Source organism: Rhizopus microsporus (genome assembly GCF_002708625.1).
Source record: "Rhizopus microsporus ATCC 52813 unplaced genomic scaffold scaffold_3, whole genome shotgun sequence".
Taxonomy (NCBI): Eukaryota; Fungi; Mucoromycota; class Mucoromycetes; order Mucorales; family Rhizopodaceae; genus Rhizopus; species Rhizopus microsporus.
Window position 1 is genome coordinate 1612389 of NW_019671918.1, and position 15041 is coordinate 1627429.

The 15041-nt window shown below is 39.7% G+C and overlaps 7 protein-coding genes across 7 annotated transcripts; 5 read left to right on the forward strand and 2 right to left on the reverse strand.

The window, feature by feature from the left end:
• The first annotated feature begins 258 nt into the window (after positions 1 to 258).
• RHIMIDRAFT_273401 (HCP-like protein) lies at positions 259 to 2013 on the forward strand. Its single transcript, XM_023612383.1, has one exon. It carries the CDS (start codon positions 292 to 294, stop codon positions 1882 to 1884), a length of 1593 nt encoding a protein of 530 aa, XP_023469440.1. The 5' UTR covers positions 259 to 291; the 3' UTR covers positions 1885 to 2013.
• Positions 2014 to 4641: 2628 nt separating this feature from the next.
• On the forward strand, positions 4642 to 7080 carry RHIMIDRAFT_290066 (uncharacterized protein). The gene is made up of 3 exons (XM_023613704.1): positions 4642 to 4851; positions 4907 to 6541; positions 6592 to 7080. The coding sequence occupies exons 1-3, from the start codon at positions 4777 to 4779 to the stop codon at positions 6637 to 6639; spliced, it is 1758 nt and encodes a 585-aa protein (XP_023469441.1). The 5' UTR covers positions 4642 to 4776; the 3' UTR covers positions 6640 to 7080.
• A 270-nt stretch (positions 7081 to 7350) lies between these two features.
• RHIMIDRAFT_235073 (uncharacterized protein) lies at positions 7351 to 7769 on the forward strand (the record flags this gene model as incomplete). Its single annotated transcript, XM_023608295.1, has 3 exons — positions 7351 to 7428; positions 7493 to 7630; positions 7680 to 7769. The coding sequence occupies 3 exons, from the start codon at positions 7351 to 7353 to the stop codon at positions 7767 to 7769; spliced, it is 306 nt and encodes a 101-aa protein (XP_023469442.1).
• A 32-nt stretch (positions 7770 to 7801) lies between these two features.
• RHIMIDRAFT_248852 (neutral alpha-glucosidase AB) lies at positions 7802 to 10718 on the reverse strand (the record flags this gene model as incomplete). Its single annotated transcript, XM_023610567.1, has 5 exons — positions 7802 to 8311; positions 8361 to 8942; positions 8993 to 9718; positions 9773 to 10009; positions 10065 to 10718. 5 exons carry the CDS (start codon positions 10716 to 10718, stop codon positions 7802 to 7804), a joined length of 2709 nt encoding a protein of 902 aa, XP_023469443.1.
• A 166-nt stretch (positions 10719 to 10884) lies between these two features.
• RHIMIDRAFT_290068 (uncharacterized protein) lies at positions 10885 to 11878 on the forward strand. The gene is made up of 4 exons (XM_023613705.1): positions 10885 to 11089; positions 11143 to 11221; positions 11282 to 11473; positions 11535 to 11878. Exons 1-4 carry the CDS (start codon positions 10956 to 10958, stop codon positions 11637 to 11639), a joined length of 510 nt encoding a protein of 169 aa, XP_023469444.1. The 5' UTR covers positions 10885 to 10955; the 3' UTR covers positions 11640 to 11878.
• Positions 11879 to 12418: 540 nt separating this feature from the next.
• Positions 12419 to 13548, forward strand: RHIMIDRAFT_311670 (NADH-ubiquinone oxidoreductase 24 KDA subunit precursor (Nuo-24)). The gene is made up of 3 exons (XM_023614747.1): positions 12419 to 12665; positions 12716 to 13180; positions 13246 to 13548. The coding sequence occupies exons 1-3, from the start codon at positions 12558 to 12560 to the stop codon at positions 13417 to 13419; spliced, it is 747 nt and encodes a 248-aa protein (XP_023469445.1). The 5' UTR covers positions 12419 to 12557; the 3' UTR covers positions 13420 to 13548.
• A 43-nt stretch (positions 13549 to 13591) lies between these two features.
• RHIMIDRAFT_307899 (Metallo-dependent phosphatase) lies at positions 13592 to 14935 on the reverse strand. The gene is made up of 3 exons (XM_023614545.1): positions 14791 to 14935; positions 13919 to 14745; positions 13592 to 13865 (listed from the first exon to the last, which is right to left on the reverse strand). Exons 1-3 carry the CDS (start codon positions 14843 to 14845, stop codon positions 13788 to 13790), a joined length of 960 nt encoding a protein of 319 aa, XP_023469446.1. The 5' UTR covers positions 14846 to 14935; the 3' UTR covers positions 13592 to 13787.
• Between the last annotated feature and the right edge of the window lie 106 nt (positions 14936 to 15041).

Genomic DNA, 15041 nt, shown 5'->3' on the forward strand with positions numbered 1-15041 from the left:
AAAAAAAAAAAAAAAAAAAAAAAAAAAAAAAAAACGTCTCAGTGCTCCAAGGACTTATTTGGATTATAATAAGAATCAACAAAATTTGGGTCAAGAAAGAGTGCCATTGATTCTTCCATAAATAATGTTTTGGGCTTTTATCGGAAAGAACTATTTCTTACCTTTATTTATTTTGATGAACTTTAGCTGACTTTAAATAGAACCGGTTGCATATAATGTGCAACGTTATTTGTTTTGGAAAAGTGAGCTCCTTTATTTCCTCCTTTTTACTTTTGCTCATAAATTAAAATCATGCAAAAGCCTAAAAAAGGGCCTAAACAATACCAAGAGTCGAAAGGCAAATTGGATGGAAGGGATGTTTTCATAAAGGAGATTCCTTTAAAAGACCTTGACGATGATTGGAACAAGGGCATGGAAATGTTTGAAGACTCTGATAAATATGTCCATAAGCCCTGCACTACCTTGGTGTACGATAATAAAGCCCTCATTATCACTAATCATTCAGAAAGATACAGCCTATTCGACTTTCTCAAGCATAGAAAGCTAAAGTTTTTAGAGTGTTTGAAGCTGGCTGAACCCATCATTTCTGGTTTGATTTATCTTCATTGCCATAATCTTGTCTACTGTAGCCTGACGTCTTCAAGTATTATCTTGGATGAGAATAATACCCCAAAGTTTCGAGGTGCTGGTTTAATTAAAGTTGGATCAAATCACGCAGCTAGCAAACCAGCTTCTGAAGACGCTTTTCGTTGGATGGCCCCAGAAGTGCTTAAAGGCGACCCTCCTTCTTTCAAATCTGACATATTTAGTCTTGGAATCATCCTATGGGAAATATTAGTCGATGAAGCCTATCCGTACAAGGAAGCAAAGGACGCCGCGTTGATCAAAGAATGCGTACTTGGAGGCTATCGCGATCTCTTTCCACCTGACACGCTGCCTAGTTACAGAAAGCTTATTGAGAACTGTTGGCAACATGACCCTAACGACCGTCCAGATTCAATTGGATTACTCGGTTTCATACATGCTGTTAAGCACGATATGAAGAAGCAATTAGGAGAAGTAGAAGAAGCAAGCATACCAAACATTATAAAGCATCCTGGAAAGCTCAATCACAAGGACCCTGCTGACAACCTTTTTGATGTCGCCAAATACTGCTTCAAAATGGGCGAGTATGGAAAAGCCAGGACGTGGTACGAAATGGCTGCAGAGAAAGGAAGTGCCAGTGCTGCATATGAGGTTGCACAAATGTATATGTATGGAATCGGTGTGGAGCAGGACTACGACGAAGCAAAGAAGCGTTATGAAACTGCCGCCAGTATAGGATCTGTTGATGCTGTATACGCTATTGGCCTGATGTATAATTACGACTGTGGTGTAGAGCAAAACTATCAAAAGGCTATAGAATATTACCAACAAGCCGGTAATAAGGGTAGTGCAATGGCTCTGTACAGAATAGCCGAGATTTATTTCTATGGCGATGGTGTAGAGAGGGATGATCAAAAAACTCTAGAGTATTTAAACAGGGCTTCTAAGATGGGCCTACCTTGTGCTATAGAGCTGACTGGCTATATGTATGCTTACGGACGCGGTGTAGAGCAAAACGATTCAAAAGCTCTGAGCTGTTACTACAAAGCCGCTAGGGAAGGCTGTGCTTGGGGCATGATAAGCTTGGGAAACATGTACTACGACGGCACTTTTGTTTGTCAAGACTATGAAGAAGCAATGGAATGGTACCAAAAAGCCATTGACAAATCTAAATCAAATGATTTATGTAAGATACACAAAGAATACAAGCTCATAGTAGGTCCTGATAAGCATTATATGAATGCGCTTCATGGCTATGAGAAAGCCAGAAGAAAAAATTCAGCCATGAACCATAAATGAACTACTGATATCAATGAAATAAAGTGATAATACCATATTTTCTTGCTTGAAAAGTAATACGATAGGTGCTTATTATCATTGCGTGAAGTAATCACCGTGCTATATAGTAATTTGCTAAAGCCACGCCACTTGTCGCTTTCTGTAGTGAAATAAAGTCTCATCGATAACCTTTATACATAAGTTATACTATATTTCCAAAAATTATTGACACTGATGCCAAGAGTAAAATTCGCGCTTGTTAAATTCTAATGTCACGTTAACCATTCGTTAATTTCGCTTGCTAACAAATTAAATGTCATATATGTAGAAGCTTTATCGTACAAAGTATGAGTATATTAAGCATGAAAGCACCGTCAGCTTTCTTTTTCTTCTTTTTTTACTCTCTTTTTCATTGAGCTTTCAAATTTTCTATGAAGACGGGCACGGTATTGCAGTTGATGAATACGGTAGACCTGAGCCTATGGACTACATCTTGATGAAGAGCAATATGCTTTAGAAACAGTTAGTTTACGTACTCAATATTTGCATAATCAGGGTCAGGAAAATAATTTCGATGTAGGCTCTATAGCAGATGAAGATGCAGAAAATGACGTAGATGTTTGCATGAATGAGGCGTCGAATAAGCGAGCGTACACACTCTACACGGATCAAGACAAAGTTAGATTCTTTAAACTGATGCTTGAGAAAGCTATGAGTGCCTCAGCTGCTGCGAAGCAATCAGATATCCATGTTCGCACAGCTCAAAGATGGGCTCAAATGTACAAAACGGATCCTGATAGTATTTTTATAAAGCATAAGAAAACCGGTCACTCGCGTATACTTCATGAAGAACACAGGTGAGTTATCTTGGAGTACATAGATGAGAATCCTTCAGCCGTCTTGGAGCAAGTAATGGAGCGACTACTTCAAAAGTTTCAGGATCTCAAGGTCTCTAAAAGCACTGTCTACAATTTTGTAAGAACTGAATGTAACTTGTCACTCAAAACCTCCTGGGAATTCAATGGCCTTATACTGTTGATAAACTTGACTAATGGCGCCGAGTTGTCAACATTGATTCAAAAGCTCTCAAGCCGCAAGAAGGCGGACAACTTAGATTCTGTGGCACTATTCAAACTGATGGCGTTAGTGTCACAGTTTTCAAGAAGAGGTTCGATAGGCAAACAAGGTATACGGCAAGGTTCACAGTGGAGTATGAAGCTACCTCCTACATCACCAATCTAACTAGTCGAAATCACCAAGAGATTTCTGATTGATGCGTCGCTGTGGACCCAGGAAGAAGAGATATGTTGTATTTTGCACACGAAAACTCTATATCAGAGCAATCAGTGAAATTTCGGTACACCAAATAACAGCAAGGCAAGGCGTGGAAAACCAAGCAATACCGTCGAACACTGCAAGATTTCAAAGTCCAAGATCCTGGTGTCGTATAAGCTGAGCAAACCCTTTCTCAACAGCCAAGCAGCACCGTATTTGTAGAAGGCTTTAGCCGCTTCCTTCAAGCCAGATCTGAACAGTCTACCGTTCTCAGTCGATTCTATGGACATACCATCACAAATCATGATAATGGATACCTTCTCTTTCGCAAGGCCTGTCTTTCAGCGTACTTCAACAAACAACGTGCCAATCAAAAACCTATTCAAAACTTGGGCGCCAAGTTTGGAGAAGGCGCCATGTTTGTAATGGGAAACTGGTCTGCTCCCCATGCTAGGTATCATGAGCCCATCCGTGGCCTTGGTTTCCGAAGACTCCTCAAGAAACATGGGTTCCAAGTCTATCTTATAGACGAGTACAAGACCAGTAGGTGCTGTCCAACATGCCACAACGAAAGCCTTCGCACGTTCCGTCGTGTTCCAAACCCACGACCGTATCAACGAGAGCGATATTCTACGGTTGTCTGCCATGGCCTTTTAAGGTAATAATATATTAGCTACTTGGATGACTTTATACTGATTGAACATTGCCTGTAGATGCACCAATTTATACTGTAGACCCACCATGGCAGCACTAGATAGATATCGCTTATGGAATAGGGATGTTGCTGTTTGTCTCAACTATCTGCACATCCTTCGTGGACTTCGACTTAATGGCATGGTTCCTCATAGGCTTCGACGGATTGCTGTTGCTTCTACAAGACGTCGAAGACGAGTGGACGATCAGGAGCAACCAAGAACTAGAATACGCCTAGACGATGATTCTTCGTCCTAGTTATCGCTAGGACACATCTAGATGCCTTCGGGATAAGTTATATATAATGATTTTTTTACAGAAATAACTATATAATTCTTTATATTCTCTCCTTGGACCTTATTACTCTCATTTGTATGTCGTCTCCTTTTATACGCATTTTATTTTTAACCTTTGCGTAAATACTTTTTTCATTCACGTCCTCTTTCTGAAATTTATTTTTAATAAAACAGTAAGGACGACTGTCAAAGAAGAGATAATAGAGGTATTGCCAAACGGTGCATCTGAAATAACATTAGTAATAAAACTAAGCGAGTCATAAAAGGTCACTAGAAACAATTTTTTCATCGCTTGCCTCTTTGTTTCGTGGCAATACTCGAAGAATCAGACGCTACAGAGGCTTAGGTATATATCCCTTCTAAGATCATCATTGATTGAAGGCAGAGCAGGCTGGAGTACTTGAATCCTGCTGTGAGATCTAGAATGTCCGTAAATTGGTATTTTTTTTTCTCTCATCAGAAAGAGCTGGATTCAGCTGTATCACAAACTTCAAACGGTATTTAAATATGATAGTGACGTTCGAAGGATGAAATGTGAGTGCCAATGTCTGAGTTTGATTACATTTGCCCTGGTGCAAAGAATCACTGTTCTCTAATAGAAAGAGAAAATCTTTAGCTTACTTCCACCCTTTTTTGTATTTTAAAAGCCATGTTGAGAGGTGCTTCCAAACTTCGAGCAACATGCATATCGTCTGCGCCTAAAAGAAGCGTAGGCTTGACTGCTGTAAGAATGACGTTCAATACTTAATTTAGCCTTGGCTCATTTATGTTGTTTTTAGTCAAAGAGATTGTATACTTCAACCACAACTGAAGAAATTACCAATACAGCAACCACAACAAAGGGCTCATCCGTTGGAAAGAAGCTGTTATGGCTCACTGCACTTTCAGCCACTGCCTACTCTGGCGCAACCTATTATGCCTTAAAGAACGAAGCATTTCACGATACTTACACGACCTATGTTCCCGGTGGAGAAAAACTTTTAGACGCGCTCGAGGACTGGGCAGCCGATGAGAGAGTGAAGCATTACTATCGACAAGCCAAAGACATGAAGGATATGGCCTCCGTCCATGCAGAAACAGTCAAACGATTTGCGTCAGATACAAAGGAATCAGCCCAAGATTGGTATGAATATGTCTCGGACGCTATTGCTCAACTCAAGGGAGAAAAGGCACCACCTACCGTTCCTGGCACTGGCCCTTCTCCTTCAGCCAGACGTAGAAAGTTTAAAAAGGAAGCCCTCTTTGCTAATGTTATTCACACCACGGAGGATCAGCCTATTCCTCAATTCACTCCATCTGAACAAGATGTCTTGAACGATTTGGGCAAGACAGTTCAAGATCTGGTACAGGTGTTGAATAATGCTGGTATGCAAGGATATGCCAAGAGATTAGTTGACCTTGCCTCGAGAGATATCGAATCATTAGATAAAGCTTTCAAATTAATCAAGGAAGAAGACGACAAGGCTCGTGCAGAGATTGAAGTGCTCGAAAAGGAACTTGCCACTGTATCTCAACATGTTGAATCTCATCGTCAAGAAGTGTCAGAGAAGGTCAAGACTCTACAAGAAAAGGATGAAGCACGTGTTGACAAGTATATAAAGACTGTTGAAGCAGAGATCGCCAATGAAACCGCCAAGGTCGATCAGGAACACAGAGATATCTTAGCTAAGGAATTGGCTGCTCAACGTCAACAAAAACTAGTTGAACTTGAAGAGGAATTGAAGAACAAGGCGATTGAGATCCAGGCCAACTATGTAGAGCAAGTTAAACAGCAGGTTGAAACAGAACGTGGTGGTCGTTTATCTCAAATTGAAACTGTTGCTGCCAAACAAACTGAATTGGAATCACTTGCTCAAGCAGATGCCGAACTATTAGACGACAGTCGTAAAGCACACCAACTTCTTGTCGCTATTGATGCCTTAAAGAAGGCTGCTTTGGCCGGTCAACGTACACAATTCGAAGTAGAACTTGACGCCATCAAGAAATTGAGTACAAAGACACCCTTTGCGAAGTTGGGTGAACGTCAGAGTGATGAATTACTTCAACTTGTAGCTTCCAGCATTCAGCAGCATGTTGCACAATATGGTATTACTTCATTGGCAGAGCTGTCTGCACGATTTGAAACTGTCGCACGCGAAGTTCGCCGTGCAGCACTGATACCTGATGAAGATGCTTCCATGATATCACATCTCTTGTCTATTATCTTGAGCAGCCTCATGTTCAGAAAGAAGGGCCTTGTTCCTGGTGACGATGTTGAAGCGAGATTGGCCCGTGCAGAATATTATCTTAATACTGAAAAGGACTTGGAAAGTGCCGCTAGAGAAATTAATCAGCTGACTGGCTGGCCTAAGCGATTGGCTCTTGACTGGCTTGATGCTGCTCGTCGCCATTTGGAAGTAAAACAAGCGTTAGAGGTAGGTTGATAGAGGATAGACCATCAGCAGATGTTCATTATTTGAAATAGATTATGAAATCACAAGCATCTTTAATCAGCATGTTACAAGCAAATTAGACTTGGTTTTTTTAATAAAAAGAAAAAAGAACAATACAAACAAAGGGAAATCATCACATCTTTACCCATTTGTTTTGATTGTCAGTAGCTATGATTTTTATTTATTGGATTAGTGGGGAATATCATTCAAGTTTTATTTTGAAAACACAGTTTTATGAGAGAATTTTTGATGAGCTCCCAGTGACACCAGATATTTCAACCTCGCAATGACAGCGAAGAATGGCTCGTGGTTGTAAAGCATGCAGAGGAGCCTGTTATCTTAAAAGCACAGGGCATACAATCACCCTGTTTTACTTTCCAATAGAGAACTGTAGCTTTGCATGCGAAGCAGGGAGAGTATATATACGTCGTTTACAAGGAAATGTTATTGATCAACTAGGAGCCGCAAGGGTTTCCACGAGATCATTAGGCTCCCGAAATTATGATCGGTTTTATAGAGGGATTATGATATGGTATTCAAGTTCATTATGTATGATGCTTTAACGGCATATTCAGATGCTACTGATGTTATTCTCGACCAAACAAAAAAGTCTAGGGCTGTCTACATCCCCAAATATCTTGATCAAGTGTTACACTTTTTGAACAGTATTGATTTGTGAGACCATGATCTTTTGTATCTGTCTATTCTCTTGACAGCACTTTTGGAATAAGTTGGAATCATTAATAAAAAAAATGCCTCGACTTTTTTTTTTCTCTTTGTTTTTTCCTTTTATGCTTTACTCCGTAGTCCGCTTTCAAAAGGCACCACCTGTACCTCGTTTTTTCAAAGAAGGACTCACACTAGATCACGTAAGAGAGAGAGACCAAGTCTAATAATAACAACCCCTTATATACTAATCTCTCAACACAAAAGTTTCTTCTTCGAGCACAAGTCATTTCACTTTATCGACAGATTGTCAGATGCACCAAAGGCATGGATAAGTCCAATGCCAAAGAGATCATTCAGTGGGCAAGAGCCGATTTTGAACGACATCGTCATGAGACCAACATTGTACATGTGAGATCTATAGATTACATACCCTGTTAACTCTATTTATTAGGACAATATCAAGTCACTGATATCCTCAGGGAAACATCAAATGCACACCCTTCAAAACTCTGTTTCTTTAGCTCATGTCAGCAAGAAATAATAATAATAAAAATAAAAATAAAAAAACGTTTATTAATAAACAACCACTCGCCATCCACATTTGGTCACTGACACCTTGGGATCTTTGATTGCCAAGACGTCATTATCCATCGTATACTCCAATTCGACCGTACTGTCGCCTGAGATCACCTTGACACCTCTTGGCTTCTTGGAAGCTAAGATATAAAGACGCTCGATACGGATCGATTGATGAGATTCGGCAAATGCGGTATCACCTTCGGTCTTGCATGAGAGTTCTCCGTTGGCGTAGTTAAAGGTGGTGAAAGCGTAAATACCTCTTTGGTAATCGTACGTCTCTTCGTCATCCATGTAAAGTGTGCCACGGGCAATATGGTCCTTGGAGGGAGCAATGACAAGTGTATAAGGATCCTGTCTCATCGATCTTGAGCTGCGTCTGATACGTTCACGACGAGGAATGATCCGACCGCCACGGTAGTAGGCAGGAATGGTATCAAGAGGTGCGGATACGGTCTGAGAACCTGACTTACCAACAGCTTGGAATGTCTTGGTATTATACCATACCTATTTCATGATGAGTGATCTTGTTTCTCTTATAGTCTAATTTATGTACCTCATTGTCAGGGAAATAGACATTGGTAGACTGCGCGCCTTCTTCAGTCACTGGTTTGACAAGAATACCTTCGCCAACCATAAATTGATCTTCTGTAGCAAACAAACGTTCGTCTTCAGGGAATTCCATAAACATAGGTCGCATCATGGGTGTTCCGGTGCTATAGGCTTCATAAAAGAGTGTGTACCAATAGGGTAAAAGAGCATATCGCTCACGGAGAGCAGCTCGTGTCATCGATCGATATGGTTCTTCAGACAAGTAAGGTTCACGACGCTTGGTGTCAATATGAGCATGAGCACGGAAGAAAGGTTGGTATACTGCAGCTTGGTACCAACGAACAAGCAGCTCGGGCGTCGGGTTATTGAAGAACCCAGGCACGTCAGCACCTGAAAAGACAACACCACCAAGTCCGTTGGAGAGGATCATGGGGTTGCTGTAATAAAGTGATTCCCAGTTAGCCATGTTATCGCCAGTCCAGACAGGACCCACACGTTGAACGCCTGCATAAAATCCTCGGGTCAAGACGAACGGACGCTTTTGAACAGCCGTGCGTTCTCTTACACCATCTGTCGTAGCAGAATGCTAAAAGATATAAGTAAAACAAAATGACAAAGAATATAAAAGAAACTTACGGATAAGAAAGCGTAGAGATTATGTAACACACGATGCTCCCATTTTCCATCATGAATCATCTCCTTTTGCATCGTAATTTCTGGGCCATTAAATACAGAAGGTTCATTCATGTCGTTCCAGATGTGTACGTTCTCTCTTGTGCCCTTGAACTGATCAAATGCAAATTTACTCTTCCACCATTGGTACGATTCATTATGAGCAAAATCAACCCATGAGGACTGACCAGGCCAACACCAAGCGTCGTAGTCTGAACCATCTGGCTTTTTCACGAGCAAGTTCTTTTCCTTGGCCTCCTCGATGATGTTGTATCCGTCTGCGTGCTTGATGTGAGGATCAATGATCGTCACGAGCTTACGTCCCTTGCGATCGAGTGTTTCCTCCATCGAGATGGGGTCAGGGAATTTGGCCGAGTCCCAGGTGAAATACTTTTTCTCATCGGTGTATTCAATATCGAGCCAGATCACGTCGTATGGCATATCGTTTTCGTCAAACTGTCTGTCAACGTCGAGCACATCGCGTTGGTTAATATAGTTCCATCGGCATTGATGGTAGGCAATTGCAAACATTTGGGGTAGAGCAGGTGGGCCTGTCAGTTGGGTGTATTGACGAAGGACATCCTTGGTTGAAGGACCAAGAAAGATAAAGACGTCCAAAACACCGGCTTCGGATATCCAGTGTGTCTTGGTGCTTGTCACAGGTGAACCCATCACCTTTTGTGCCAGATTCTATAGGTACAGCATCAGAAACATGCTCCTGCATAACTGTTCCCAACTGCTTACCTCATGTGCGCCTTCTTTAGCCTTGACAATGTCAATCCATGTCTCTGAAGGGTTCATCCAAAAGATACCTGCTGACATCTTATGTTTGTGTGCAATCATGAAAGGAACGGATCCGTACAGAGCGGTAGGGCTATCGAGAGCGTACTCGAATACGTCGGTATTGTACAACCTGTAAGGTTCCTCATATGCGTTTTCTCCACCTCTGGTCTCCTTGAGCGAAAGGCTTGATGCGTGTTCCTGACAAAGGGGATGATTACGCCTATTCTTTTTATCATTCAAAAGCACTACTTACGGGAATACCATAAACATGACCAAATCCATGAAAAGTGATATCCATTGCAATCGATTCGGGGCCATTTGGCTTTGGGTCTGTCCACGTCTTGAACGTCTCTTCCCAAAGATCATCCTGTCCGCTCTCACCATCTTTGAGTCGTAAGTGCTCAAAGTTGAAGAATCCACGTTCGTTGAGAGTGATGACAGGTTGGTCATTGACCAAGAATTCGATACGCATAGGATCAGGATGTATGACAATGGTGCGTTCCTTGTTTTTGATGATGACCTCTTCTTGACTATCTACTGTGGTCTGACCTGCAAGTTGAGGTTCAGAGTAAAGAGTGTATTTTATATGGTCATCATAACGTGGTTTAATGGGATTCTTTTCATTAATTCGAACACGTGCTGTATTATCTTGCAACACGTACACATCCATCGTCAACACCACACGAGTTTCCTTGTTGATTATTTCTGCATAGACATGGTCATTATTTGCCTGGATTGAATTTGGTACTAATTGATATGGTGATGTGGTCACTTGGTCTGCATAAGCTCTATTGCGTCGACAAAAGCCAGACTGTGAACACGTCTTGAAGTCGTCAAACTTCATGGCTGTAACAATGGATAACAAGGTTAACCATAGGAATGTCAACCTTGACACAGATAGCTTCATTTTTTTATTTTTCGAAAAAGAAAGAAGAGAAATAAAAAATAACCAATAGAAAGATGAATTCCAATTCATACTAGCTTGTTACCCCTTTTCTCTTTCTTTCAGATGATATCACCTTTGGGACTATGCGTGAGTAATTTTTATTTTTTACGCAATATTATGCAATTGAGGCAAGTATATAAAATATAACAAATTGCCATTCTTTTTTTTCTCTCTTTTCTTTTTATTTTTAAAAATAAAATGACGATTAAACTATCAAAGACAGCCATTGATTTGCTTGATCAATCGATTCGATTACTTGATTGTTTAAATGATGATCAGTTCACATATGAATCCAAAGTGATGCCAGCGAGTACAATAGGTAAACACCTAAGGTAATAATAAACAAGACAAATAAATGACAAGACAAAACTCAGTGCTGCTAGAGGCATCTTTGTGATCATTTCCAATTACTTTATCAACAGTTATCGTCCAACACAATAAACTATGACATAAGACAGAGAGATGTAAGGATTATACATGTGTTTATATATATATATATATATGTACTCATCACTTTAATATAGACTCCTGCTGAAAATGAACGATCCATGGCAAAAAAGAAAATAAGAGAAATACAAGAGACGATCAAATCAAATGACTATACATCACTCGATACTCCTGTCTCTCTCACGGCTACCATCAATGCTTCAGATCATGAACCATGTCAATTTCAATCTAGTTTTGGAAGAGAGTTATTCTATTGCTGTATTCATGCTGTAAGTAATAATAATAATAAATTTACATGGCTCTATTTATTTAATGTCTTTTTCTCCATAGATTCATCATTATGCTTCTATTAAAGCCATCTGTATCGAACTTGGTCTGTCAGTTCCTACTGATTTTGGTGTGGCACCTTCTACTCTTCAATACAATGGAAAATAAAAAGTCACGCAGTACAATGTTTTGTCATTGGTTCAATAAAAGCCCACTGTAATGCAAATATAGTGATGAGAATAGAAAGCAAGGCCTTGTTTACAAGATCAGTTCTTTAAAAAAAATTAATTATGGGTTTCAAGTCTAAAGGAATACGAAGCTAAAAGATGCCTTTCTGTAATCTTGATTGAAGTGTAGTATGCTGAAAGGATAAGCATGTAGAATTACTTAAAATGGCTTCAATTGGCATACAAAGACGCTGCATAAGCTTCAGAGTGAGCACAATTAAATTTTATAATATTATCAACACGAAAAAATTATGCTTGTTATTGTACGTTTACCTCCTGTGTATTGATGGTACCTCTAGTAGGTCTGGGTGGGATAATGGATCCAGAGGAGGGAAGCAGCAAACTGTGCGGCCTTAGTCGCTGCTTAAAAGATTAAGGCCTGATGGCAATTCGATTGTAGCCGTAGCATCAGTGGAAGGTTCGAAATGAACAGGCTTGCTTTTCTTTTTTCATATCTTTGACTGATTAATAGCATTGGGATACTTTTCCTTTGAACACTTTATTCCAGATTTATAGTATATCATTAAATATGCTCTCAATATCTGCATTATGATGGATTTTACTGATAATATTACCTGAAGCATTCTTTAATGTCTATAGAACCTATTGATCTGTTATCACTCTGTATGTTATTTTCAGCTTCGTTTACCATCACACAGCTAATAAATTTGACGTCACAAGAAGACCTGTCGGGATTCAAATTGTGATTGGGAAGGGAAAAAAAGTTTTGAACAGAAGGGGCCGTTGCGCTAAATTTGTGTCTTGCTTTTTTCTTGTACATTAACTCAACACAACTCATCCCCCCTTCTCTTTCTCTCTTTCTCACTTTCTCTTTTCCTCAGCTCTTTCACCTTTTCACATGTTGCGTTCTTTTATTCGACAAGCTGCTAAACCATTAGTCAGAAACAACTTGACTAGACGTACTTTGCACTCATCTCCTGCTTCACTTTCGGACGCGATCTTTTTGGTAAATTATCCTGTTGTAATTTATAGATTAATATTAATCATTAACAACAGCACCGCGACACACCCGAAAACAATGCCAGCATTCCTTTTGAATTCAACGAGGATAACAAAAAACGCATTTCTGAAATCTTGAAGAAATATCCTGAACAATACAAAAAGGCTGCCATCATGCCTCTTTTAGATCTTGGTCAAAGACAAAACGGCTTCACTTCCATCTCTGTTATGAATGAAGTTGCTCGTCTATTGGAAGTACCTCCCATGCGTGTATATGAAGTTGCCACTTTCTATACCATGTATAACCGTCAGCCTGTGGGTAAATACTTTTTGCAACTCTGTACAACAACTCCCTGTCAGTTGGGTGGTTGTGGCTCTACAAAGATCTTGGAAACTATCAAGGAAAACCTGGGTATCAAGGTTGGCGAAACAACCAAAGATGGCAAGTTTACTTTGGTTGAAGTTGAATGTGCTGGTGCTTGTGTCAACGCACCTGTGATGGCTGTTAATGATGATTATTATGTAAGTGTGGATGGGATGATCATGATAGAATGTAAATTATTAAACTAGGCAATTCTATATAATAGGAGGATTTGACACCTGAGACTACTACCAAACTTTTGGAAAGCTTAAAGGCTGATAAACCAGTTACACCTGGACCTCAAAGTGGACGTCATACTTGTGAATACGCTCCCGGTGTTTACACTACCTTGAATTCAGAACCTTATGGTCCTGGATTCAGAGTTCGTGAAGATTTGTAAAGGAAGATAGAAATGGAATTTAATATTATTTTTACATTAAAAAAAGATTGATGGCTCAAAAGGTTTAAACGAGGATGTAAAATACAATTGTAGAAGAGAGATTTATTATGATTGATTCAAATATGAGACACATGTTGGAAAAAAGAGACTACCTTTTTTTTTCTTTTCATTCAGAGATAATTGTATGTACAATTAGTGTCGAGTTTGTGTTTATATAAGATGCTACTTCATGAGTAGATTTATTATATTCAAATATTGCAATGTTCATTCTGATGTGGTATCACTTAGTGTAGTAGTAGTTTTATTTGTACATGTGCACACACATACATTCACTCTTACAAAGAAAACATAAACTCCATTAGAATCCATTACATCACTCTTCCTTTTGTATTCTTCTGCTTATTGTTTGAGCCTGCTTTCGCCTTCTTTTCCGCTGGCTTTAAAATCTAGAGAAACTGTGTAAACAATCGCCCCACAAATATGGACCAACTATTATTACCTGGAAAGAGCACATCAAGGACTCATCTACACTCATCATAGCACCTGCATTATCAAACTCGCCACAATAATTGGGTGCCGAGAAAATTGTTACGAGCTGTCTTTTTGCAAAAAACTCATATCCATCCTCCACGACCTGATGAGCACGACAAATAAGGTCTAAATCATGCTTTTGTAGAAATCCGGAAACGACGTCTGCACCAAAGGTAAAGGATATCCCACGATCATTTCCGCTCCAGCCTACAATCTCTTTATCAGGGTCTGACCACAACAGATCACAGAGTAAACCGGTATCCGGAATATCTGTCGGACGCATGACTCTGCGAATTTGTTCCATTGACTGTAAATCGGGTGAAAGGCCTCCGTGCATACAAAAGATCTTTTCGTCAATGACAGCAGCGATAGGCAAACAATTAAAGCAGTCCGTAAAGGTTTTCCATAGCTTAATATTATATCTTCGTTTACATTCGTCATAGAAGCCGTATATACGATTGATACTTGCACTTTCATGATTGCCTCTCAAGATGAAGAAGTTTTCAGGGTATTTGATCTTGTAGGCCAATAATAGACAAATGGTTTCCAAAGACTGCTTGCCTCTGTCTACATAGTCTCCCATAAATAAATAGTTGGCGTCAGGAGGGAAGCCTCCGTACTCGAATAGTCTTAATAGATCGTAGTATTGACCGTGGATATCACCACAGACCTTGATAGGTGCTTCTAGGTCTAATAGAATAGGCTGGTTCATGAATATTTCGCGTGATTTTTGACAGAGGTATCGAATTTCATTTTCTCCCAGTTGAACTTGTTTACCAGGACGACTTCCTCTTACTTGCAATTTATCAGTTTTTATATATAAAAGAATAAAGGGCTTACCTTCCAATAGGCGTGATATAATAGAGTCCACATCCCCTTCGATCACTTCAGTCATACTTTTAATTCACACGCGTGTACACGTAAATAGATAAAAACACTTTTTGGCAAGAAAAATAGCCCAAAAATAAAAAAAAATAAAAGAAAGAAAAGGGAAAAAAAAAAAAGAGAAAATGATAAGCAAACTATTCCGGCTAATTGGTCACGTGAGAAGATCGTCATGTCTTTAGTAAAAATGAATAAGTATATTATTG

Bases quoted from the DNA above. Each gene is read 5' to 3' on its own strand.
- RHIMIDRAFT_273401 (XM_023612383.1), top strand. From the start codon at position 292: ATGCAAAAGCCTAAAAAAGGGCCTAAACAATACCAAGAGTCGAAAGGC.
- RHIMIDRAFT_290066 (XM_023613704.1), top strand. From the start codon at position 4,777: ATGTTGAGAGGTGCTTCCAAACTTCGAGCAACATGCATATCGTCTGCG. The intron at 4,852-4,906 runs GTAAGAATGACG...TGTTGTTTTTAG, and splicing joins GAAGCGTAGGCTTGACTGCT to TCAAAGAGATTGTATACTTC. The intron at 6,542-6,591 runs GTAGGTTGATAG...TATTTGAAATAG, and splicing joins AAGTAAAACAAGCGTTAGAG to ATTATGAAATCACAAGCATC.
- RHIMIDRAFT_290068 (XM_023613705.1), top strand. From the start codon at position 10,956: ATGACGATTAAACTATCAAAGACAGCCATTGATTTGCTTGATCAATCG. The intron at 11,090-11,142 runs GTAATAATAAAC...GTGCTGCTAGAG, and splicing joins ACAATAGGTAAACACCTAAG to GCATCTTTGTGATCATTTCC. The intron at 11,474-11,534 runs GTAAGTAATAAT...TTTTCTCCATAG, and splicing joins TCTATTGCTGTATTCATGCT to ATTCATCATTATGCTTCTAT.
- RHIMIDRAFT_311670 (XM_023614747.1), top strand. From the start codon at position 12,558: ATGTTGCGTTCTTTTATTCGACAAGCTGCTAAACCATTAGTCAGAAAC. The intron at 12,666-12,715 runs GTAAATTATCCT...CATTAACAACAG, and splicing joins TTTCGGACGCGATCTTTTTG to CACCGCGACACACCCGAAAA. The intron at 13,181-13,245 runs GTAAGTGTGGAT...TCTATATAATAG, and splicing joins CTGTTAATGATGATTATTAT to GAGGATTTGACACCTGAGAC.
- RHIMIDRAFT_307899 (XM_023614545.1), bottom strand. From the start codon at position 14,845: ATGACTGAAGTGATCGAAGGGGATGTGGACTCTATTATATCACGCCTA. The intron at 14,746-14,790 runs GTAAGCCCTTTA...ATAAATTGCAAG, and splicing joins TATATCACGCCTATTGGAAG to TAAGAGGAAGTCGTCCTGGT. The intron at 13,866-13,918 runs GTAATAATAGTT...CAGTTTCTCTAG, and splicing joins CCTTGATGTGCTCTTTCCAG to ATTTTAAAGCCAGCGGAAAA.